At 41.0% G+C, this 27547-nt stretch overlaps 1 protein-coding gene across 2 annotated transcripts in view; it reads right to left on the reverse strand.

Moving 5' to 3' along the window:
- PLCL2 (phospholipase C like 2) overlaps positions 1-27547 on the reverse strand; it is a 164178-nt gene that overhangs the window by 11359 nt on the left and 125272 nt on the right. For both annotated transcript variants that reach the window (XM_074984498.1, XM_074984499.1), the window contains one exon: positions 6748-6857. In XM_074984498.1, the coding sequence (XP_074840599.1) occupies positions 6748-6857 (110 nt within the window). The remainder of the gene's footprint in view (positions 1-6747; positions 6858-27547) is intronic.

Consider the following 27547-nt stretch of genomic DNA (forward strand, 5'->3'; position numbering starts at 1 on the left):
CAAACAAAAATTTGCCAAACCATGGGAGCAGCATTACCAACACTACCACTGCTTACTTGGCTCTTAGAAGACATTTAGGGGTAAATTACTGCCAAATAACATGAGAGCCAGGACTGGTAGTTGTAAACAAACTTTATAGGACTACAGGAAACTTGGCCACACATAAGTGGACGTTTGGCTAACTAAAACCATACCAGACCAGTGTGCCAGACTAGAGAGGTGCAACCTGTATATGTATAAATAATATGGAATTGCAGTACCTTCCTTACTGTTTCACTGACCAACACTTTTCACCGTATGGCCCTACATTCATTACGAGAATTTTTAGCTATTGTGCTCAAATTAGCATACGTATCAAGAGAAATATTTTTCCACACATACATACTCCTGTGTTGTTTGCACCACAAAAAGCCTGCAAGTTTGAACACAGGTGGCCAATACTTGGAGCGAACCCACATTCAGTACCTGTCAAACTACTCCTAGTGTAGTTGCTCACTGTCCATGTTTGTTTGTTTTGTGGGACAGGAATTGCTAGAATAGATGAGCAGCATGTGAAGAACCTCTGAGATATCATTAACAAACATTTAAATCTATGGGTAAAATCATTCTATGGTTAAGAAAACTGTTGACATTCTGTGACAATAATGGGTTGTGAACAAAACTGATGGTGACTGAAACCAGTTTCTGCCCTACTTTAAATATTAAACACAGAAGTTCTTCCGATGTTAAGCTACTGTTAAACAGGATGTTTAATATTTACATTGCAAAGTTCTTCCTGTCATTAGATATTCATATTATGAACATATTAGATGTTCATATTTATATCCCTTTAAGGCTTTCCTGGACTTTGACTGGGAACTATTTACAAAACTAGCTGGGACTGGCTTTAAATACATCCAGTCTTCCCATTTTGTGCTTCAGTAAAGCTAAAGAACAGTTGCCAAGGCCATGTGAGCAGTCCGTAGAATTTGAGGGCTGTAGAAGCAATGTTCGTAGCTGGACAAGAATGAGACCATTTCTGTTTGCAACTCCTTGGCATACCAAAGATGAATTTGGCCATACAATTACAAATGAGGAAGCCTTAGGAAATAGTGATTATAGTACAGTACACATATGAATCATAAGGAAACAAAAAAGTAGCCCAGTAGCACTTTAAAGACTAACAAAATAATTTATTAGATGATGAGCTTTTGTGGGACAGACCTTAGGTAAAATCACATTTGCTCTGATCCTACTGACAGAGACCAAAAACTACAAGATCTCTACCAAATATTCATTAACCTGAATTACCCGCCAGGAGAAATAAAAAAAAAAAAATCGACAGGGCCAGACGAATACCCAGAGACCAGCTACTCCAAGATCAGCCCACAAAAGCCAACAACAGAACACCACTGGTCATTACCTACAGCCCCCAACTTAAACCACTGTAACGCATTATTAAAAACCTACAACCTATCCTTAATCAGGATGTCACACTCCAGAAGGCCCTACGTGACAGGCCTGTTCTCTCCTACAGACAAACTCCCAACTTTATGAGGATTCTCATCAACAGCCACAGTCTATACCACAGAAGTACCAATCTTGGAACTTTTCCTTGCACCAAGGCCCATTGCCAACTTTGTCCACATATCTATTCTGGAGATACCATCACTGGACCTAACCAGCTTATTCACAGAATCACAGGCACATTCTCATGTTCCTCAGCTAACATCATATATGCCATCATGTGCCAACAATGCCCAGATGCTTTGTATACTGGACAGACTTCAAACTCTCTTAGACAAAGAATTAATGGGCATAAAACAGACATAAAAACGCTCCTGATTCACAAACCTATCAGCCAGCACTTTAATGGAGTGGGCCACTCTGTTAATGACCTGAAAGTCTGTGTTTTACTGAAGAGGAATTTTCACAGCAGTCTCGAAAGAGAGGCTGCTGAACTCTCTTTTATATTCAAATTTGACACATTAACATGTGGTTTGAACCAGGATGACAATTTTCTAGCTCATTTTAGGGGCTCTTCTGCATACTTTGCTTTATCTAATTCTTGACTCCCCCCCGCTTTCTGCCCCTCTGCTCTCTGATTTGCTCACCTTGATAATAATGTTTGTGAATATATGAAATTCCAAACAGCACTGCTCTCGCTACAGAAACTGTAATACATAGATCAATAGGAAGAGGAGCTAAATTAATATCTACCTGTTGGAGGCCTGGGAACAGGTTAAACTAGGAGCCAAAAATGCTTTGTGTGTGTCATTAACAGAAATGCAATACAAACCACCTACCAGGATATACTTTATACTAGCATGAATAATTCCTATATATCCCAGTACTCCAGATTAATACTGGAGAAATAAAAACACTAGTGTTGTTCTAAAAGATTGAATTTTTCAAGGGAATGCATGCATCTAAATCCAAATCCTGCATCTGATATGACACAGAAGGGGTTAAATTAAGGACAGGCAGGATACTGCCCTCAGGCTGGATCCAGCCCTCCAAGGCTTTTAATTGGCCTACCCCTACACCATGGGTGTCCAACCTTTTGGCTTGCCTGGGCTGCAGTGAGTGAAGAGGAATTGTCTTGGGCTGCATATAAAATATATAATATAGTTAATGTATATAAATCACATAATAATGTTAAAAGTTTGCAATCTTGTGGGGCCGCATTACTAGCTGTCCAGGGCTGCATACGGCCCACGGGCTGGACACGTCTGCCCTACACAATGCTCTCTGTGCTGCAGAGGAGGGAAAGTTTCACATGCTGCTCCCATCCTGCAACAAAATCTCTCAGTTCCCATTGGTTGGTTCCAAGAAACTGGACAATGGGAAACAAAGATTTTGCTGAGGGCAGGGGCAGTATGAGAAGACTCCATCGCTGCAGAGAGGGCTGATGGAAGGCTGAAGAGCCTGCCTGAGGGCATGACTACACTTACCAGAAGATCGACCGATTCAGGGTCAATCTTCTGGAGTTCGATTTACCAGATGCACAAAATCGATGTCTCTGGGGTTGGCAGTCGACCCCCTGTACTCCTCTCGTGAGGAGTAAGAGAGGTCAATGGGCAAAACTCTGCATTTCCCCACCCCAAATCACAGCCCCTTCCCAGACCCTGCATCCCCCCTGCACCCCTCCCCTAGGCCAGAATCCTCTTCTGCACCCATAACCCACTCATGGACCCTGCACTCCATTCCTCTGCCCCAGGTCACACAAACTCCCTCTCAGAGCCACAATTCTCTCCTGCACCCCAGTCCCCTACCACGAGCTCCTTCACTCAACCTTCAACCCAGACCCCTGCACCTCTTCCATATAAAAGTGTGGCCCTTGACCACTTGGGGGGCACCCCCATCAAAAATTATTGCCCACCCCTGGGTTAAATGGAAACTCTGCCATTTGCTTTAATTGAGTCAGGATTATACCCAGCACACTTACTGCAAAGGAAAAGGGGTTGAAGCTCTATGTTAGGTCAAGAGGAATAAACAGATCATGACCAGTAGAATCTTGGAAAAAATGACACTGATGTCTGACTACTGAGACAGCCAGTCTAGCTGTCCATGAAAATTCTGTATTTCAGCCCCCTGACTTTTTCAGGCAGAACAAAAACATTTTATGTGGTCTTTGTTCAGCTATTTGACAATTGCTGACCAAATCCTAGCTGTAAATGTGCTTTTAATAATCTAGGTCTAATTCTTCAGATGTGTCTGGAAATTCTGAGTGGTCATTTTGAAAGACTTAAATTTAACAATATTCTCCACTATAAATACAGACAGTAAACCAAGGTAACTTTAAGCTTTGTTAAGTTCATATTCATTTAACGTATACTTTTAAAAATTTTTTCTGAATAAAAATGTGCTGCTGAATAAAAGAAAATGCTTCTTACTCTGTTCTGTTTATACTCAATTTTACTTTGTCAATCATCTAATTCTCTGTTCTGAGAACAACAACCTGGACGGAAGTGGTCTCTACCATTTAAGATGTTATGTAGTTCATTCAATTTCCATATTGATCATAGTTTTTCTAAGCTATATAAGGATGGCTTTAGTTTTTAAACCTCTTTCATAGAGCACCCTGTCAATCAACATGGCACTGTATCAATGATAGTGCCGCATTTAGGGGCATCAGATTTTTGCAGATAGGGATGATGATAATAATGCTAATAATTAAAGGGCCTCTGTGATTGTTTAATATTTGGAAAGCATTTTTAAATAATGTTGTATATCTTCAACGTAGTACACCTCTATCATAATTTTGGCACAATCACAGTCAAGATATTAACTGGATGGTTCATTGTTCTTTTTCACACAAAACGTTATACTCTTCAAAGGGAGTTTCATTTTGGAGGAAACAAACCAAGGTGAAGATTAACAAGCTTTGTTGAGTTCCTCCCTTCAGAAGGAAGACCCTGCCACCTCCCAACTGATCCTAATGACATGGCACAAGGGGATGACAGGTTTTCAGTACTGCGAGTGGTCAGATCCACCATACTGCTCATCTGGCCCTCCAATCTTAGGCATCATGGCTCCTGCTGATACTGGGATGCCACCAACAAGACACTGCAACTTCAGAAACTGCCTACACTCAGAATAGGATACAGACATGAGGTTTAACTTATTGCTGCTTCAGACAGTATTAAACTATATAAGAATAGCCAATTTGATTTCTGTTTCACAGGATGGAAAAGTGCAGCAAATAATAATGCCTTCCCCTTCTGTCCCTCACAACTTTGTCCTCCCGCCATCGTGCACTCACAAGCTGTGTCTACATGTGCACGCTACTTCGAAGTAGCGGCACCAACTTCGAAATAGCGCCCGTCGCGGCTACACGCGTCGGGCGCTATTTCGAAGTTAACTTCGACGTTAGGTGGCGAGACGTCGAAGTCGCTAACCTCATGAGGGGATCGGAATAGCGCCCTACTTCGACGTTCAACGTCGAAGTAGGGACCGTGTAGACAATCCGCGTCCCGCAACGTCGAAATTGCTGGGTCCTCCATGGCGGCCATCAGCTGGGGGGTTGAGAGATGCTCTCTCTCCAGCCCCTGCGGGGCTCTATGGTCACCGTGGGCAGCAGCCCTTAGCCCAGGGCTTCTGGCTGCTGCTGCGGCAGCTGGGGATCTATGCTGCAGGCACAGGGTCTGCAACCAGTTGTCAGCTCTGTGTATCTTGTGTTGTTTAGTGCAACTGTGTCTGGGAGGGGCCCTTTAAGGGAGCGGCTTGCTGTTGAGTCCGCCCTGTGACCCTGTCTGCAGCTGTGCCTGGCACCCTTATTTCGATGTGTGCTACTTTGGCGTGTAGACGTTCCCTCGCAGCGCCTATTTCGATGTGGTGCTGCGCAACATCGAAGTTGAACATCGACGTTGCCAGCCCTGGAGGACGTGTAGACGTTATTCATCGAAATAGCCTATTTCAATGTTGCTACATCGAAATAAGCTATTTCGATGTTGGCTTCACGTGTAGACGTAGCCACAGAGTCCCAAGACATAGGAAGGACTGAATCATCATCTCCCATTTTTCCCTTCAGCCAAGGTCCAACAGATGTAGCAGAAGAACAGGAATAATCTGGCCTCTTTAGCTTTAAACAGAACTTGGAACCTTCCCAACAGAATTTGTTACCTGTGAATGCTCAGACTGAAACCTATTTTTTCCCCTAGAGTTGAGGTCAAAGTGGACTTTTGCCATCTTAAATACTCTGGAAAGCACAGCCCAGCATATCAGCTGAAATGGATAGCAAGTGTGGGAAAATAAAATGAGGGCGACAGAACAAAATAAGGGAGATGGTTTAGTATGTGAAGTATTTTATAACAGGAATAACAAAAGGAATGAGGGGAGAAGAACTGAGCTGAGAAGGGGGTGGAAGGAAAATTTATTTTCAACAATTAAAAGAGATAGAGTTTAAAAGGCTTGCGTAGGAGGAAGCAAAAACTTTTTTTAATTAAAATATATTTTACAGTTTAACGGAGGGATGAGGTACTCAGCTGTACAGGGAACAGGGAATCTTTATTAAATTTAAATAGAAAACTATTTAAAAATGAGGCTGGAAATACTGAATTAGAGGAATAAATTAAGGGAAGCAGCTGTAATAACTATACTCTACTGTGCAGAAAGACTGTAGATGACAAGAATGAAAACCATTCTGCATTTTAATCGTCTGAGGGTGTCTATTTGAAAACTATTTATAATATATCACTTTATGTTTAGTCAAAATGTAAGCAAAATGTGTTTAAGAAAAGCAGAGGGAATTTCTAAGACAAATATACTCAGTTACTCAAATCGAAATAATTAATACACATCTGTATACATTATTAAGTCTATTCATGATAGATTAGGAAAGATCAACACTCTTCCTTTCTCGATCTGCTTTTATCTCAATACTGTTTCTCCTTTTCAAATCAGTCTATTTTGAGCAACTACATAGCCTCTTCAGAGCCTTAGTTACTCCACAGAAATCAATAATGTTTTCTAGAAACATTATCCTATACCATAGGGATCCTGTTAACATTAAAAGGTTTTACAAAGAAAGTCCAAACAAAAAACCTCAAAGAAACTACAATGGTAAAATTCAGTGTACTCATCTAAATTCATGTTGACAGACTGTTACTCTTTCAGAATACCTGAGCTAAACTGATAATGATAGTAAAAGAAATTTCATCAGGCCACAAAGTGAGCACTAGTTAGCTGCACAAGACAATAAAATTAGAAGATCAAGTGTAACCGGAATAAATAACATCATTGCTAGCACCAGTGAACAGACAGTACCTTTAAAATGGTAATATTCCAGGTAAAACTCTCTACTGCTTTTTGCAGTTTCCTTTCTTTTAAACCTTCCTTTGTTCCTATATTATGCAGGTTTTCATGAAACTCCATTGCTGTAGAAGGTGTAAAAAGAGAATTTTAGTATTTTTGTATAAAATTTGAATTTTTACGGTGAGAGAGTTACGATTTTTCTAAAAACATTTCATATATATAACTTCCTGGAGCTGCTGTGAAAAATTCTAATAACTCAGAACTGACATAAGGCAAAGACGAAAGACTGAAAAGTCATAATGAAAAAAAAACTGAAGGGTGGGTAAATAAATCTGCACGTTTTTAATTTGTTCTGGCAAATCACCATGCTTTCATCCATACAAACTTAACCAACAGGTCAATGTACATTTATTCTGTAAGAAAAAGAGACTATGTTGTCAGTTATTTGGTTATATAAAAGCATTACCATCTTTACAAAAATCCATAGTGCAGTAGGGGCACCTGGATAAGTGGGGGAAGCGGTGGCTGCTGGTGTTCTGTGTCCCACAGCCCTAGGGAAGCGGCTGCTTGTGAATATTTGAATTATTGAGACTTTACTGTACTTGCAATCAAATTCATTCTACTGCATATAAAGGTCTTTTTGTGGTTTGCTGTAATATGGAGACAATAATTTCATGAAAGGCTATCTTCTGACAATCATATTTTGCATTTTGGTCTTTTATGCATTAAATCTATATAAGAGATAATTTGACAGAAACATAGCATTGTTTATGCCAAAAAACCAGACTGGATGGGAATGTAAGAAATCTAATTTACTTCCCACATCACTGTTGTTTCATGTCAAATATGGTAAATTTAGAATAAAAACACAAATATAATTTCCTACAAGGACAGAAGTGGTTCCCTCACATGCATGGGTGCAGGGAACTGTGCTCAGTGGCATTCCATCTATGGCTATTGTTTATATGAGCTCCTCTGCTTGTGTACCTACACTTGCACTAATTGTCTCATTGCCACTCTTTAGCCCCAGATTAGGGATTCTGTTCAATCTCCCTAAATTCCCTGACTGAAGATGTAGCCCACAATGTACAATACTGCGGTAATATTATGCAATAATCATATGGATATCACCAAGACACACAATTTTTTTCCTTAATCCCCTTCCCCTCATGTGCCTACAGGTCAGATTTATGTTTTTTAAATTTGAATTTCTTTTTCTGTTCTGGGCAAAGTAAGTGTTCTACCTAGTTGTAACAGTCACATATGTTAAGGTGCTTTAAAAAGGTTGAATCCCAAAGCCAGTATCTTTTTAAAGCTTCATAAATTGATTTAAATGACAAACTGGTCATTTTTGCATTTATTGCATGTTTAAACTGACTGTGAGGAAAAACAGAATAGTGAATTCCTTATCTTAATTAAATTAATGGCAATGCATCATTTTTATTTAAAACCAGTAACTTCCTCATAACTCTGATTCAGTGTCTAGAGTAGAGCCTCCATTAAACCATTCATTACATATTTGCCCAACAGAGATGATCAACCAGGTGAAAAATTAAAATTCATTCATCCCTAGTATTTATTTCTTGTCCAAATAATAATTGGTGTAACAATATGATTATGGAAAGACTTGTAAACCCAAAACTGCAATGTGCAGTGCCAATTACAGCCATGAAAATATATTCTTCATACGTGTTGTTGAAATCCTCTGAATATATAGTTTCCCCAGATCCACAGTTTTAGCTATAAAGTGCTCCATTCAGCATCTTAGGAAGAATGCACACCAATTCTGGAGCAGATATGTACACAGGCCTTGCACCTGCACTGCCGAACTATCTTCCCCCCCGTACTAAATTCAAAGACAGGCAGGAAAGAAAAGGGGCAAGTACAGATGTAATACATTCATAGAACTTCAGTCACCACTTACTAATGTCATTTTCATCTTCATAAATATGTCTCTGCAAATCTGAACTCTTGGGACCTAGTAAACTATCACCTTGAGCTGAAAACACTGACACAGAGACCACAGGCCTTCTTATATTCAGGCTAACAGAATGCATGAATCACACTTCAGTTTAGCAATCTTGCAGATTTCAGATAATTTTATATGCAGCACCAACAGTGAGTTACTTGCTTAAAATACAAAGACAATAATAACAGCATATCATAGAAGACACCAAGACCAGGACTTTAACAGGGTTCAAAAAAATAACCAGACAAATTCATGGAGGATAGGTTCATCAATAGCTATTAGCCAGGATGGGTAGGAATGGTGTCCCTAGCCTCTCTCTGTCAGAAATGGATAACAGGAAAAGGCTCACTCAATGATTACCTGTTCTGTTCACTCCCTGTGGAGCACCTGGCATTGGCCACTTTTGGAAGACAGGATACTGAGCTAGATGGACCTTTGGTCTGACCCAGTATGGCCCTTCTAATGCTCATAGATCTACTGAAGTAGCATGAAAACCTATCTAGAATGGCCACTGTTTCACCTTTGTAACATACAGATTCAAAAACCCAACAAAAGCCAGTTAACATACCCGAACATCAGGGGAAAAAAGGCAGTGAAAGAGAGAGGCAAAAAATTCTTGACAATCTGAAGGCGCAATATGGATTAAAATGAAGGATAACTTTTTCTTTGCCAAATTCACTAATGGATTGTTAAATAGTCACAAACTGTTTTGTCTGAACTTGTAACCACCGGACAAATTGCCTTGAGAGACAGAGACTGCAAATGACCTCAAAATGATGGGGTTCATTTTTTGATAAACTTACCTGTGCTCTGGATTGATGGTTGGGGATTGGGAAGGGTAGTTTTTGGGTTGATTCTCCACTATGACTAAGCTGCACTTGGATGTTGTGACTAGTGGCTGCTGCAGAAAGCTGGTTGCAGTTCTCATATCCTCAGCTGCCCATTCCCACATTGGACTCTATGCCATTAGAGAGGCATAGTTGGGCTCTGATTCATCTCCCTTTCCCTCCTCTGTATGCATATGCTCATCGAGAAAACCTTTGACAAGTGTCTTCATTTCCTTTATTTCACGGATATGAGTGAGGCAGCTAACCTAGGAGAGGGTAGAGCTGATGGAAAGTAATGCTACAGAAGGTGAATTCTCCATTTTTTCAGCTAATTAAAATTCCTGTTTTGTACCTTGTTAATATTTGCAAAGTAACAGAAACTATGGCCTTACATTTTTATAATGCATTTGACTATGAACAAAATTTGCTTCCTACCAGTTCAGGAAAAGTCATGCAAGCTGCCACGTATGCCTAGATTGAGACTGTGTAATGTCTCTCTCCTTAATAAGCATTAGACTACACTCCAAAATATTTTTAAAAGGCAAAAGAAAAGCACCCAATTCCAAACTATCAAGTTTACCTGAAATAGGATGACAAGTTTTAAAACAATGTAGTAGCACTAATTGAATTTTCTATTCATTATTAGAAACCCTTTCTTTTAGCAGAGTCTCTCAGAAGCTCTAACATACTAGGAAAGGAGTATGGTGTGATTTCACACTTTGTATCAATAGGTCCTTTATATTGCATTCATCCAATTACAGAATCAAAAAGAACTATTTTATATCTACCAACCACGGCTTGGTCTTTAACAGCTTCATTTGGTTCAGGAATGAATTATTGCTTGAAGCTTTTGCAAAAATATTTTGCTCTAGGAAAATGTGTATTTCAAAATGTTAGGAACTTTAAAACAAAAAGATATTTCTGAATGCATATACATAGTAGAGGCTAATATTTCCACAAGATTAACTTGTGGAAGTATATTTTAAAGGTAATTTATATAAAACCTACTGTAATGCACACTGGATTATCAAAAGTACTACTACACTATATTAGTATTGAAAGTACTGTGCATAGCGATTACTGGTGATTAGAACACACTTTACAATTTGTAGGGCCTCAAGCTGCTTGAACAGGGAAAGATGAGTCCATGAATTGCCTCCCTTTCCAGTTCTGCTGCTGGATTGTGAGGGATGTAAAATAGGGTGTTCTGTTCTTGTCCGATAACGGGAGAGAAAAGTAAACTCAGTATCAGAGACATAAACTCAGTATCAATATGATCTTGCAAGGTACTGAGCATCACGTCCCAGACTGAGCAAAGCATTTAGCCATAATCCTGCAGAAGTCAATGTGCCTATTCACATGTTTAAAGTTGAGCACATGGCCGTGTAGTCTGCTGGATCAAAGCCAGAGTATTCAGCACCTCACAGGTCTGTGCTCTTTGTGAGTTGCAGAAGCCTCAGGGAAACAGGGAATCAACTGGCTACTTGTTTCACTTGTGCCTGTGTTTAGGTCTGGCCATTTTTTGCATTATGATTAGCTAACAACTGATAAAAAAGCAAGAGAAATTAATTTAAATTGATGGAGGGAAGACAAAGAGGGGAACTAAGGAGGAAGTACTTATATTTCTTCTTCAGAAATAAATGAAATGGGTAATGCATATTTGCACAAAATCATGTAAAAATCCCCTAGACTAGTAGATATTTGTAGCAAAAATTTATTATCTATAAAATTAACACAGATTGTATTAACCAGAAGCATAAAAACATTGTTTTTGCAGGACAAAATTTCTTATTTTTTCCACAAGTGAGAGTTCAAATTTAGCTCTCATTAACCTGTATGAAATGAATCTAGTACTCAAACAGGTTTAATTACTTTTAGAATTATTAGCTCTCATTAATATGTTGGACTGTTGATTAAACCTTAATTATTAGATTATTCAGAGCTATATTCCTCTACATACCATCTGTTTAATTCATAAAGCACAACATCCCATCTTTTCTAGCTTTGATGACAGCTGTCACAAATGGACAACAAGCTAATGTTTCTGAGAGATTATGAGGATTACATATGATAACAAAGAATCCCGAGGCAACTTTCAGCTGTTATATAAACACACTCTTAGTCTCAAAGAATCAGAATATTTGGTTTTCTTCTTTGCGAGTACAAAATTTTTAGACATGAGAAAATGACATGCTCAATTCAAGCTATATTACTACTAAAATGATGATAGCTCATAACATGTTATAACTCTAATTCAGCATGATCAATATAGTTAGGATCAAACTGAAGCTTTCAGACACTGGTTTGAAAAGGAATAAGGGATAATATGGAGCAAAACCATCACATGTGGAGAGACAATGTTTCAGGCCAGTACGAGCTCTCCTTGAACAGCCACATGCAGTTGGAATGATGCAATCTGCTCTGTTCAGTTCATTTGGCTCACTGTGCATGTTGATATATGACTGCATCATTGCTTCCCTGGGGGCAACAGGCACCTCTAGAGGCATTCATAAATAAGCAGTGAAGCAATGACAGGCCTTTGTGTGGGCCATTAAATGTTGGAGGAGAGGCTCCTTGCATTTCCCTCAATATCTACAGACGGGTTTGTCACAATTTATCCCCGAAAGACTTTTTATATACCTGTGGTGATAGTATTTGGGCTTAACTGGTAAATTAAACACCACAATCCATTAATTAAAATGGCTCACAGTATAGCGTAACACGTCCCATAATAAAGGGCAGCTATCATTATCAATAACTAAAAACAGCAATCTAGCACTGCCGAAGAGCCAATCAGATGCTGGACTAAGTGATGTGTTCATTAATACTTGACTGAAATGATACACCTGATGGTGCAAACTCTCGCTCCAGCATACCATCAGAGGGAATTAGCACTCCTGTGACCCCAGTCATTATGGTAGTGCACAAAATGACACACAGTCCATAAAACAGTTAAGTCCAAAACCATACTGTATTTCATAGACTAGAAACAACACCCAGAATTATTTCAGAAGGAGCTGAAAAGTCAGGGCAGTTCCCGAAGCAGAGGTGTAACAAGCTCACATGGACTTACTGTATCATTAAGGAGCTTGCCACATTATGTGCTAATGGAAAGCTCTTTAGTGGTTTCTTATATTAACCATTTCAATAGCACCAAGAATAAACAGATTAATTTGTGTGCTTAAACTTGACTCAGTTAACATTATCAAAATCAATTTTTACAAAGATGAGATCCTGCTAAAAGAACAGGCAATCTGATGATTTAAAAATGTAATTTATGATTCTCTTTTGAATTCTTGCTTCAAGAACCTTGGCTTTTGCTCTTCAGTGGCAGAAAGTCAGTCTGTGGGGGAATGCAGTGGTTTATTTGAAAAGGCCCTACTCCATTAGCTGATGAAGGACTGGTAGACATAGTCTAAAAAGTGATTCAATCTCCCGGGCAGTCTCTGTCCCATCATAGAATATGCCGAATCTACCTTCTTCTGTATGTTCCTCTTGGGGAAGGCAGCAGTGAATGCAACTGTCTTCCTCCACGATGAACTCACTTTTTGAACCACTGTCTCCCAGACACTAGGAGTTGTTATCAGCACAGGTGATGCAAGCCTTAGGATCTCATCTTCCATTACAAATATCATCCCTTTACTTCTGTCCAACTTAGCTCCATTGTACAGTGACACCTCAATATACAGCCCAGTCCAACCTGCACATAGCCATTGTTTCCTCCTGCCTATATTATGGCTTTTTCAGGACTCTGTGAGACTAATTACAAAACAGATACTTCTCCTAGACTCTTGACGCAGACAGTGTTACTTTAGATACTACCCTTTGACTTCTCAATAGAGATGCTTCCTTAAGATTGTGTCACTCATATCTTGATAAATACAGCATTTACTTACAAGATATAATGCACACATAAGGCAGTTCATGCACCAAATAAAAAAATTAAAAACAAAAGACTTAAAAGTAAACACTGTTCACTACTTTATGCATGAGGTCTACACTTTCCTAAAATATTTTGTAACGTGAGATAGTGAAAAAGCACTTGGTTGTGGGAAATATGGAGGGCTGGGCACATTTTGGGTGCTAAAAATGGAAGTCGTGTTTGAAAATCTGGCTCTCAACACAAAGGACTTGGTTAGGAAGAGCAACACTCATAAGTTACTTTCTCATCACAACACAGGTCATAATAATACTCTGTAGTTGCTACAGGAACAGTTAACAGAGTAGCATGAAACAACAACAGATCTGAAAGTTTTATTCAAACACTGTCAATAGATTTTCCATTCCTTACTCAGTGAAACTCACAACATACATATGTGCTCTAAATTGCAACCAATAATAAATAATCTAATAATCAACACTTTATTTTTTCTAGATTATCTAATTCTTTCCCTTCATCGCATATCATTGTGCTTTCCCCATTTACATTGGATACTCTGCCTTTTACATTTTCCTGCTCCCTACACTCTTATCTAATTCCTCTACCAATCTGTTGTTACAGATGTATCTGTGATAAGCTATACAACATGAAAGGGCATGAACTGGTTTATATTAATTCACACCTACCGTATTGTGATGGACAAGATAGAAAGCTGAGTGCTGCCAACTAAACTAAGCATGAACTGATATGACAGTTCACATACTGTAATGGCTTACTACTGACATTCTCTAAAACAAAATCTGGATCTTTAAAGCGATAAAGCACAGACAGCAAACTGAATTATGTAACTGACAGAACTTTTGAGCCATCAGTTGTCAGAATAATTCATAGCTTAGAATTTAGGTTCACTGTCTGAAACTTAAACTGCAATAATTATAGCAATGGCTAACAATTTTTGTCAGAAAGAAGCAACTTGTCAGGCACGAGGACAAGCCTGTATAGTTATTAATTTGCAGATGAGACACTATATATTATTTATCATTTTGCTGTTTGTGAAAGTACCTACAGCATCTGACAAAATAAACCTCTAGTGCTGTCTCGTATATTAGGTATATCAGTTGTGAAGGGGCAATATTCTATGCTCAGAATAACCAGTTCTATTTTTGGATATATGTACCAGATATAATAATTTACAACAGTGATGTGCTGTAACTGTGGGTGCTTGAGCTGCCCCAATGAGTTTCAATGATGGGGTGGACTAGGACCTGAGGACCCCTGCCACACCCTGCCCCAGAAAAGACAGTAGAGAGGACCTCAAGGCAGTCTAGAGTGGTTGCACGGGAAGCAGAAGATCAGGATCCAAGAAGGCCCTTTTAAGGAGAGCTGTGGAACAGAGTAGGAGTTAGTTGCTGCATCCTCTGCCACCAGCGCCCTTGCTGCCAGCCCTGCTCCCAGCCCCAGCTAGGCTTCCAGCTGCTGCCCCTTTGTCATGGGACTCCAGCCACTAGGGCACTCTGGTTTTGCCAACATCCATGGTCCACCGATGCTGGACCAGACATCCCCAGATTAGAGAGGTTCAACCTGTACTGTTTTACACTATGACCTCAGAATTACGAAAACCTCAGGAAAGAAGGTTGTTTGTAACTCTGAAATGTGCATAACACTGAACAAAATGTTATGATTTTTCTTTCAAAAGTTTACAACTGAACATTGACTTAATACAACTTTATTATGCAGAAGAAAAATTCCACTTTACCCTTTTTTTTTTTTTTTTTAGTAATTTACATTTAACACTATACTCTACTGTATTTACTTTGTGTGCCAGTCTGTTTATCTGTCTCGGTCACTGCTGCCTGATGTGTACTTCTGATTCCAAATAAGGCTGTGGCTGACCAGTCAGTTCGTAAGTCTGGTTTCATAACTCTAACGTTCTACAGTACTGTACTATTGTCATTATTTAGCATGTATACAACTCCTGCAATGAAGATATTTTATTCAAAAAAGCACATCAGAGTTCAGCTGAAAATAGCTGACTTTTAAAATCCAACAATTTGGATTTTTTTGAAAAATAAATATAATAAACAAAATATCCAGCTTTCCACAAAGTTTATACCCTTTAATTTTTGCTTTCATAAAGTATAAGGCAGGTGCCAAAGCACTGCTGTGGGATAAATAAGAACAAGAGTAAAACTCCAGCTTTTTCAATGCATTGTTACCACAAATTAGCAAAATTATCATACTTACTTCAGAATTAGTTTTGAATTTTAATAAATGCAAAAGAATCTTATTATTCATTTAAACTAGGAATTAGTTCAATTAAGAGAAAAAGTCCAGTTAGCAGGTTTTCCTTCTGAGCTTGTTAATGACAATATGTAGGCTACGTCTAGACTGAAGAGATCTGTCAGCAAAAGATACGCAAATTGTGCAAAGCATTTGAGTATCTCCTGCCAACAGTTCGAACAGGAGAGGCTTTCCCGACATTTAGCCCATCCACATGGGGCAAAATGTTGGGAAACCCCAACTCTGCTGACACATCCCTTCTTCCCATTGGAATGAGGATGATCGGGATGTCAGCAGTAGGCTCCTGAAGCAGCAGACCTGCCAAGTAAATCATGTGGTTTTCTACAAAACTATTGGCTCAACTATTATTAAAGCCTGAAAACTGATCTGGACATAATCAACATGAATTGAAAAAGGTACATGGACTGTGCACAACATCTATTTTTATTTACCAACAGAGGCTATGTCTACACTAGACACAGAAGTTGACCACAGATAAGCAGCTTTAGCTATGCCAATTGTGTAGCTAAAAACCAATTTATCTGCGGTCGACTTCCATGTCTGTCTGCTAAGGGGAAGGTTGACAGAGCATTTTTCCCTTCGACCTTCCTTATTCCTCACCTCGCACAAGGGTCACAGGGGTCAACTTTGACACCTGAGAGCATCATTTCATGTGTGCGTGAAATCAAACCCCAGAAGATTGACCGTGAGTGGGTCGATCTTCTGCAGTAGTGCAGATGTAGCCAGAGTCCTATAAGGTTACAGAAAACAGCAGTTCTGTTGGGAACAAAACACTACATTCTTATATAAATGCCAAAGACTGACTGATGTAGTTCTATACTGATGAAATAATTACCATTAAAAATCTTACACTATAGCAGAATTATTACTTTTGCAGTTAGCAGCCTATTAGTAGGACAACCATATCTCCCTGTCCCAAATACAGGACAGGGACATATTGGGGGGAGGGGGGTGGCTCCTCCCAGCTGCACCAAGCCCCAGAGAGCTGGCGCCCCCTCAACTCTGGGAAAGTGGTGGCCACAGTTGCAGCTGACCCGGAGCCCCAGGAAACCAGCAGCCACAGCTGCTCCCTGCCCAGAGCCCCCGGGAAGTGGCAGCCATTGGCACTCCCCACCCAGAGCCCTGGGAAAACAGCAGCTGCAGGTGCTCCTACTCCAGAGCCCCGAGGAAGCAGCAGCCGCAGGAGCTGCTGGCCCAGAGCCCTACAAAAGTGGTGGCCACAGGAGGTCCCCACCTGGAGCCCCAGGGAAGTGGCATCCACATGTGCTCCCAGCCTGGAGCCCTGGGAAAGCAGTGGCCTCAGACACTCCCAGTCCCAGAGCCCTGGGAAAGCAGCGGCCGTGGGAGCTCCAAGCCCAGAGCCCCAGGAAGGCGGCAGCCACTCCCGTCCCCACCCCCTTAGGGCCTAAATATGGGACAATTCATCCCTTTTAAAAAATATGCAGGAAGCCATTCTAAATACGGGACGGATGGTCAACCTACCTGTTAGTAGTCTATAACTAAACTCGTTTTATTAATACAGAGAATGAAGTAACAATGAATTATGAACCAGGAACTGAACCAATGGGTTTGTTATCTGTTCCTGCCCTCATTGTGCACTTATTACCATAGGAGAACTTACCTGCAGAACCTGGTATTAGGGAATCTTTATTAAACAAAGAAAAAAGGAAACTTCCTCTATCCATTCCTCTAATTCTTACAAAAAAAAATCCTCCAATACAACCCAACACCAGATTCCTTTGAAAAGCTGTAATTTGGAGTCAGGACCATATTTTAGGTGGACAATACATACTGACTCATGGAACACCTGCTCTCATTTACACAAACAGATCCCCATTTGTATTTATGTAACTGACCTCTAGCACCTATAGCAAATAATTACATAGAAAAGTAATCTTAAGACAGTATTTAATATATTTTTAACAATTTTTAATGGAGGCATGCCAGAGAGCTGCACCTAAAAGTTTGCCACCTTTCTGTGACTCATCATGGGTACACAGACCATGATTTGAGAACCTGTGAAGGGGCTTCAACAAAAAGTATCTAACACTTTTAGTGAATTTCATCATTGATTTGGATCATGCAAATGCATTGTTTTCTCCATATAAGCAATACTAATGTGCTAACATTAGGATTTCCTTTTTTACTGTTCTTAAAAGCTTGGAAGGAAAGTTATAGTTGAAAAAATATTAAGATGTTACCAAAATGGATAATGAGAAATACAGCTTATTTCCAAGTGCTACATTAGAAAAAAACAATGAAGTTTGTTTAATGAATGGATTATACAGTGAAGCCAAAAAATAATCATCTTCTTCTTCAATTCAGAAACTCATGTTGTTACATCTAATTTGGAAGGATTAAAGCTCTATTGCAAAAAACACTATTAGCTTTTGGAAGGAAAAAATGCTTATGTCCTTTTTGTCATACTTAGATGGATTTTATAGAGCCTCAGCTTGTCTCCTGGCGCTGTCAATAGAATGATTCTATAATTCTTCAATTCTTTCATTAAATTTTCCTATGCTAATTGTAAATATAAAACACAAAAGACATTCAGCCATAAATATTTGTTCAGAAACAAGAGGTTCTTTGAGATGTGTATCCCTGTGGGTGTGCCACTTTAGGCATTGAAGCACACCTGCACTTGCAGATGGAGATTTATTGTAGCAGTGTCCAACTGGGCTGCATGTGTGTGGCTAATGCCTCATATCACTCTTCACAGTTGACTGGCACTTTGTGTCCAACCATCTCTTCTGTTTCTCTACTGCACAGTCTGGTGATAGAACTCCAAATCAGAAGGAAGGCAGGAGGGTGTGGAGCACTCATAGGGGCAAACATCTCAAAGAACCTCAGTTACTGCACAAGGGAAGTCATTTTTTCTTCAGATGGTGTCCCTGTGGGTGCTCCACTTCAGAGCAAAACCCTCCAAGGGAATGGGCAAGCTTGGGAGCTGAAGTCATAGCAAATGAAAGCACTGTGTGATGAAAAAGAATATCAGACAATGCATGTTATTGCAACTTGTGGTGGTGTGTAAAAGTGTGCGGTGAGTCCCAGATTGAGATCCTAGAGATTTCCACAACAGGGATATTGTTGCAAAATGCTATAGAGATTGACAGATTCTGTTGGGTTTATTGTTCATGCTGGATATTTTATATCTGTTTGGACAGCTATTATTTGGAAATGATCTTGTCTTTTGATCATTCAATGATGGAAATTAACAGATTTGGAGGCTTGCAAAAAGATTTTCTTATATGGATACAAAAGGTGAGAGCCCTCTGGACATCCAAGGAGTGTAGTTTGGGTTGTTGTCTGTATATGATCTCCAGAAAAAATGTAGGTATGTATATAGGTTGGTTAAGGTGAAAGCCACCTCAGATAAAAAACACAAGATGTGATCTGAGAGATAGCTGATCTTTGAAAAAGTTTCTATAAGGAGGGTCCATCATGAGAACAGCTTAATTCTCCCACCTGCCTGGCAGATGTAATGGCCACAAGGAATGCAACTTTGTAGAGCGGTAATGAGTTTGTAGCTATGGGCTTGAAAGGGAGCCCAATAAGAGTGCAGAGAACTAGTCTGAAGTCCCATGGTGACTTAAGATTCTTCACTTCTGAATAGGAGTTGGAGAGACCCTTCAGGAGTAATTTAATAATTGAACGTGTGAAAACAGACAACTAGAAGATGCCGGCTCAGATGTCACGCGAATAAACAAGGTCCATGATATCAATCAAGCAATCAGGGTTGGACTGATAAGTTGGCTACCAGAAGAGAATTACAACTAATACCTATACTACCAATCAGAACATGGAACATCCGAACACTGAGGGCAACTGGAACACTAGATCTGTTTCAAAAGGAGATGGAAAGATACCAATGCAATATACTTGGACTGGCGGGAGTGGCTCAGCTCAGCTCTCAGGGCTCCAATGAGTCACTGGGGGTGTGGTGTAAGGTGCTTTGCTATGGGGGATGGCTAAGCTTGGGGGCAGTCTGGGGCTGTGGGGGGTAGGAGGGGGATAAGCTTGTGTGTGGCTAGGGGCAATGGAAGGGGGTTAAACCTGGGGGTGGCTTGGGGCTGCTGGGCTTGGGGGGAAGTTAAACCTGGGGGCCAGTTTTGGGGCTATTTCGTGTTCAGCTCCCAGAACACATAACAAATTGCCATGTGGCCTGGGCCCCGATGAAAAAAGGTCAGACATCCCTGGTCTATAACCAGGCCTGAAGACATTGCATGTGTAGGTTTGCACACTGGGCAGTAAAGGTCATGGTGCCCATGTGGCCTAGGAGTTGTAGGTAACTTCTGGCAGACACCCATGTGCACATGTGCAGTTCCACACCATTGAGATAAAGGTGGCTAGAGCAAAAAAAAAACCATTATGCTGGAAGGGAGGCAGTTGCAGTTCGAGGGAGTTGAGTTGCACTCCAATATATTCAAGGCATTGGATGATCTCAGAGTGGATTTTTGTGTGTTTATTTGAAGTCCTAGAGAGGGTGGAATCTATGCTGACTCTAATGTTGGTGTTTTCAGGGTATCATTATTTCCTCTCTGTGTACGTAGGCAGCTACTACAGCTAACACCTTGGAAAAAACCTGAGGCACACTGGAAAAGCTGAAGCCGTGGTGTCTAACATGCTTGCCATTAGCCACATGTGTCTATTTGGCCAACTGCGTGTGGCTTGTTGGCTTGAATGATAAATACTCAAACATTGTTGCATTTAAAGAACTGAACTCAATCTGAAACTTCAGGTAAAGGAAAAACTGATTTGGGATATGGCCAAGCACATTCAGGAGTTCACTTCTAAGCTACAGCTATTCATCATTCAAGTGAAGACAGCAGAACTCACCCACTTCTCAAATTTGCAGAAAATTGCTGAAGATAGTGAATTTGAGTGTGATTACCTTAACTGTCAGTGTTATATGATAAGGCTTGAAAACCTGGCATTTTGCAGAGTTTGAAAGCTTCATGCTGGCATTTTTATTCATGAAAGAAAAAATTCAGTTTAACATTGCTAATTCTCAAGATCTTGTCAATTTGCTTGAATTTGGTTCTATTGCTCCCAGGATGTGTCTACATGGGCACAAATCTTTGAAATGGCCGAAGATTACTAATGAGGTGCTGAATTGAATATTCAGCACCTCATTAGCATTAGGACACTTCCAGCTCAGCGCAGATACACGGGGGTCCTTTTCGAAAGGACCCCGCACCTTTCGAAATCCACTTAACCTGCTCACTGCAATACTTTGTCACAAATGAGGAGCTTTGGAACAGAGCAAGACAAGAACCACTTGAGGTTCAAATCAAGAGAAGAAAGTGTGGATGGCTAAACCACACTCTCAGAAAACCATCATACGCCAGCATACTCCATTAAGCTCTCACAGGGAACCCACCAGGAAAACTCAAAAGGAGGACTTCAGACACTGTGGAGAAGATCTCGTGAGGCTGATGGACAACAACTGGGGTACTCTTGGAGTCAGCAAGAAGTTTTGTTTCAAGAGAGAGTGAAGTCAAGATTTCATGGTTTCTTGGTTCCATCAATGCCTTAGGGACCCACTGTGTTGGCCATTGACATGGCTAGTGAGGGTGGTACTGGGAGAGATCAGTTGGTATCAGAGAGCTTTTTCCTGGTGAACTTTGAAGTAAGAGATGAAGTGCCCCTTGTTGGTTGACTGGTCAGTCAAGAGCCCTTTCTGGGGAAGAATGTCTCTTGTTCAAGGCTGCAGTTGGCAATATATGGTCCAGAGGACACAGTATCTCAATCTCAGATGCTGGGCAAAGCGATTTCTCCATGACGAGACATTTTAGCTGGAGATCTCTTGCCTTTCTAGTGAGGGCGTTCATGTTGTAATAGTACGAGCTCTCTTGAGATATGTGAATCTTGCCAAGACAATGAACAAAGAGTGCCTGAAAGCAGGATTGAGAGCCTGAAAATAGTGCAGCATCTGAACCACAAGGAGCCCTCTGGGAACACACACACACTATAAAAATGTGGAGCGGAATGGATATGCCATTAGTGTGATAGAGCAGAAAAGAAATTTACAGTCCATTGAAGACTGTTTCATTTTAAATGGCCAGAGGAGAGTTAAGTAGTTTAATCCATTCTAACTAAAAAGTATAAACTAGTGAAAGAAAAATATTTCTAAGATGTCAGACATTGCTGAGTGCTCCTATTCAAGCCAATGGTGGTACAGAAGGAACAAAAACAGCGCCAGTTCACTGCCTGAAGTGGCACAAGACAGGGACTGCACACAAGCAGCTCAACCGGACACTGGTACTGTAAGCCTCCAGCTAAAAGCGCAATGGTGCATTGACACCTACAGTGTAGTGTCTAGAGAGACACCACTTGAAGAAGAATCTGACACTATCTGTGTAATGGGAAGACCTTCTTTACAGGCATCTATCAAAGGTGATTATTCTTCAGGTAATATGAACTGCATTGACTACACAGTCATTCTAAACCAAACAAACTACCTAACATCTGTGACATTTTCCCCAAAAAATCAGTGGACAGATTCCATGCTTTAAGTCATGGATGGCTTCAACCATCCTTTTCACTGCTCAGATCCTGGATCAGATGTCAGCTGGTGAAGTCCTAGCATAAATTAGATTAAGACACCACCCCGACTTAGCAGCCTGCAATCTCCATAGTTTTTATCAGTCTAGCAAGTCTCCCTCCCAGCCCTGACCCTACCCCCTTTGCCAAGATTGCAAGGGAAGAATAGGGAATTCTTGGCTACCTGTGTGCAGCATCTTTATTGGCCCTTTACACTGCAGAGTAGTATAGGAGGGCAACGACCAGGATTCATTTCAGTAAGATTAATTAAATATAAAATACATAGTAACAGTATCAAAGGAAAAAGTTGCAATTAGTCTCCTGCTTGCACATAACACGAAGGTGAATCCATGTGCAAACCAGAAGAAACTCAATTTTTCTTAGTACAGACTGGAGTAAGTTATTCCTTCTGCCAGTGAATTCTGATTGAAATGGAGACCATATGGATTATGTTCTACAGCAGAAATCTGCTTACCCACTGGGCTTTGGCACTAATTGATCTGGGAAGGCCTGAAGAGTTCTCATTTTCTTTACTTCATGTTTTCTAAGCAACCCACCACTCATAGACAAATGGTTAACTGCTGAAAGTAGAGTCAGGGTGGTGGGCATGATGGCTGGCTCCCCCCTCACTGCTGCAGTCACTTCCTGATGACTGCCAAGACACCCTGAGCAATATGCTCTTGGCCACAGAGCCACGCCCCTCATAGTGCCTTGGCTGGCCTTAGATAAAATGGATTCTCTAGGCAAAGTTGTATTTTGGTGCCCTGTCCCCCACTCCCCACTTTCCTGCCCCTCCCTATCGTCCCTGGGCCCCACTGCCTTCCTCAGATCCCCAGCCACCACAGCATTTGAACCCTGGGGAGCTGGGCATTCCCCTTAGGGAGCATACTCTCTGTAAAATGGGGAAAGGAACAGATATCCTTCTAGGACTGTGAGTGTCTGTTCTGCTTTATCACATGTACACCCCCTGACTCCCCCCGTTCATCCCCTCAGCCACCTGCTGACTCTCCTGGCTTCTACCCATTGTTTTTCTCCCAGTGCCTCACTGCTCCCAGCCTATCCCCCTCACCCTCGGACCTTGCTGCCATCCCTGGCTCCCACATCCTCCTGACCCCTCCTGCCTCCCCCATCCATTCTCCCAGGTCCCTGTTGCCTTACACCAGCAGTTCCCAAACTATGTTCTGGCAGAACACTAGTGTTCCAGGAGCTATGACAAAGTGTTCCGTCACTGAAATTGACTAACGGCAGTCTACTCCCCATTCTCAGAGAAAAAAATTAATTTTGGGATGGAATTTTCTCAAATTTACAGTTTTCTTGAAATGACTATACAGTAACCAATTTTATACATGTTTGGTTAATGTCTGGTTTCATTATTATTTCCTGAGTTGCATTTACCATACCATAATTTAATTATCATAAAATGTTTTCCATTAGTAACCTTCCTAATAGTTAGTATGCTGATGTATAAAAGATAAAGCGTCCCACAACCAGAAACAGTTTGGGAACCACTGCCTTACACAGACCCTATTAATTGTCACTGCCTCAGAGTGCCTCTTTAGGCTTCCCACCCACCCTTAGTATCCTCAGTCTTCACTGCCTTTCTCCACACTGCCCAGACTCCTTAAGCCCCCTTCTGCACACTCTAGATGGGTTAGTATAGACATGTATTTGAACAGGTAACTGTGGCTATTGGTGACGAAGGGATGGGATTCAACAAGCTTCCCCCCACCAGCAGAGAGCTTTGCTGCCAGCCTAGTCTCACTTCCATATGCTGGGCACCACTAGTGGGGCTCAGTGGGAGCATTAGCTGCTGGTGCCTTTCCTAGGTACATCCCCCTCAGCCAACCTCAACCCAGCTCCAACGCTGGCAGAAATCTGAGAGAGCATGTAACCCTGCATCACCTATGCACCAACTTTCTCAACAAAGGTTGATTTCAAGGCATTGTCACCACTGGTAAATTATCTTTATCCCAGCCCTCTTCTCCTTCTGCCCTATTTCTCAGCAATTTACTTTGAAACAATTTGTGGCCAATCCTATAAACATACAGAAATACTGGGGGAGGGGAGGGGTGAGAAGTGGAAGCAAAGAACCTTCCCCAGGCCTGTGCTTTTTCACAGTGGCCAACCACTCATGGACTAAAGCCATTACTCCATGATAGTCCTGTGAGAAGCACTAGCTTCCTCAGATGGTCTGAGGGAAAGGTGGGGCAACAATCATGACCCTGACTCTGCTCTGTCTCCTGCACTCATCATCAGAAGTAGTTAGGTACAGAAAAGAGTGCACACTTCTTTTCCAACTGGTAATAGAGCTCTGACTACAACTATTCACCTGAGAAGTTCTCAGGGAGACTTATATAAGTGTAAATTCCTTCTATATTTTCTGCTGCAGAGCTGCCTTTCCCTACTAATTAAAATGCAAGGATGTGCCTTCAAGTCACAAGTACAATCCTACATATCTTTGGGAGGGTATTTATTTTCAACAATACTGACACAGGGCATTATTCGCCTTAACGTTCACTTTCCCATTCTCGTGTCTGTTTTTCTCCCTTTTTAGCTAACTTTTAAGATACTGGCTTTGAACAGATTTTCTTCAGGGTCTCCCTCATTTTATTTTCTCTGGTTCCATCTATAGAACATATCCCTGACAGTGGTACAGACTCTACATGTAATTACAACCAGTGGTGGAAATCAGGCTGTGTCCACACTGTGGTGTGTAGCTACATCTAAAATACCCTGGCAGAAGGAAAGCAGCTACCTCTTTGACTTTCATGATCTTTCCTCCCTGCCAGACAATTTAACCGCAGAAGGGAGCTGCCACAGCCTCTTCCCATTAGTACAAGGCTGAACAGAGAAGAGTCCAGCAACAGGGAAAGGCTGAGCCTTTCTTAGCTGCCTACCTAGCAGCAAAGAGCAGGCAGATTTTCCCTGCTCCCACTCACGTATTTCCTTGTGGTGAGGGACTACTCCAACAGCAGGAAGCTGGGAGAGCTCTTCCCCATCTGCAAGAGTCCTTCCCTGCTGGAGAATAGTTTCTTGTGGAGGGGAAAGGTTCTGGCAGTATAGAGGCAATGGACACTACACTGCCATTTTAAGCAGTATAGATGGGTAGACACAGTTTGGGTGAGTAGACAGCATTTAAGGTATGTACTTGCATACATACTCACACCCATCACTGAACTGTGCATCGTTGGCTACACTTCTGTTTATACGTGTGCTGTGGAGGGAAAGGGGAAGTACTCTGCAAGCCACTGAAAGTATGCAGCGCTGACAAACCTGTTTTAGCATACAGAAGGGCCTCATCTACACGGTGAATTAGCACAGGGTGTGACTTTACAGCACACTCTAACTTACTGTATGTATAACTATGTGCTAGAAATTCCATAATATGCACTATAAAAGTTAGTGAATAGCAAGTTGCTAAATAAATTCATATCATGGCTTGCCATGCTTTCACTCAGCACACAGACAAGAGTTCTCTCCAGCAGTTCTTATATCAAAGAGCTTCAGAGCTTATTTACTCTGGACATGATCATATAAATTTTTCAGATTGGTCTTTCGGTATAGGTATATGAATTGTCACACTAATCCAGTACAGTACATGATTCAGATATTAAGGGTTTTTTTATATTCAGCATCTATAACTCTTCTGTCTATGCAGAATAATCACATTAGTGTAACAGCACAACATAATTACCATATATATGCCCTACATGTGTGTATGTAACCCAGTCCTCCAATATGGCATGATTGTTAAACACTGAAGTTTCTGTAAGGTAAGTATTATTATTGTCAGTTTACAGATGAGGAAGCTGTCCACGGTCACTGAGGAAGTAATTGTCAAATCTGGGATTTGAACCTAAGGCTTTCTATCATGTGGTCCTATACGGAACACAGAGCCTCCCCCTGTTACCATTGTGAATGTAATACCTTCACACTGTCAAAGATCAGTCATGGCATAATTTCAATAACACCAAAATGCAGAGTTTATTGGTGCAATTTGACTACCTGGAAGTCAAATAAAAGACAGAAGTGATGCAATGAGAATGTATGTATGACCTGCAATTTATGTGATTTTTTTAAAGAATGCCATTAAACTAGAATCAATTAATTTAAATACTCTGCTCAGCTTATTCTACATGTTTGTGTACAGGAGAACACAGGATGCTAACTGATCAAAGGTCCAGAAGTCATGACGGTCTGGGAATTCACTTGGTGTTCTTGGGCTTCATTCCGTTTTCACTGGGATAGTCCCATATTTCAGGGGTCAGGAAGGCATTCTGACTTACTTTAACAAAAGGGCTAATTGTCCCATATTCACGACCCCTGCTGACTTGCCCTTCCCCCAAGTCAGCACAGCCATAGTTGCAGATACCTGGTGCTGGCTGGGTAGCACATGCAGCTTGGGCAGGTGTGCAGGCAGCAGCAGGTGAAGGAGCTTGGGGCCTTGCCATATGGTAAGGCAGGGTATGCTGGGGCAAGGGTGGAGTAGTTGTGTCCCCCACTCGCTCCTTGTTAAGATTTTAAGGGGACCTGGTGCCCTTCTTTCGGACAGCTGACCCTCCAGCCACGGAGACCCCTGCGGAGAGTTAGCCGCATCCCTGCTGTGCTGCTGGACAGCTGCCTGTGGAGCTAGGGAACCAGGGCTACAACCTTGTTCTCTGCTCCCTGCAGTGTAGGGCAGCTGGGAGACACACCTGTGGGGCTACAGTCCTGCTCCTGGCTCCCTGTAGCATGTACCTTTGGTAAATGTTGACTTTGTAATGTCATAAACACCTCAGTGCAAGACGAGAAGGAAGTTTTTGTATTAGAAATCATGAGCACATAGCATTCTGCATTATAAATCTCTGGATAACTTCAGTTCAGTTAAAATACATATTTTTAATTTTTTTACCTACTAGTTATAAAAATGTAGGATGTCTTTCCAATGGTTGCTCAGTAAACAATGTTGTTTTGAACATTTGTACTGAATAGGTCTGACTGATTTCCACTTAACTCACTGAAGGCTGAGCAATTTTACCAGGTGTCTCATATTTGGCTTATAGAAATGTGTTCAAACTACATCTAACCCAAATGAACCATATGATGTTTAAGTAAAATTGTGAATTGAAAATGATGAGACATGAATCACTGATACAAATGTTATTGTAAAAAATACACCTCACTTGTTTCTAACATACCCGCTACACAAAAAAATCTAAAAATGTGTATTTTATATTTTCCACAGTCTAATGAACAATTAAGAAAACATTTAAACATTTTAAGCACTTTGACATTAAAATACATAATGTACAT

This window comes from Carettochelys insculpta, chromosome 2 (genome assembly GCF_033958435.1).
Source record: "Carettochelys insculpta isolate YL-2023 chromosome 2, ASM3395843v1, whole genome shotgun sequence".
Lineage (NCBI taxonomy): Eukaryota > Metazoa > Chordata > Testudines > Carettochelyidae > Carettochelys > Carettochelys insculpta.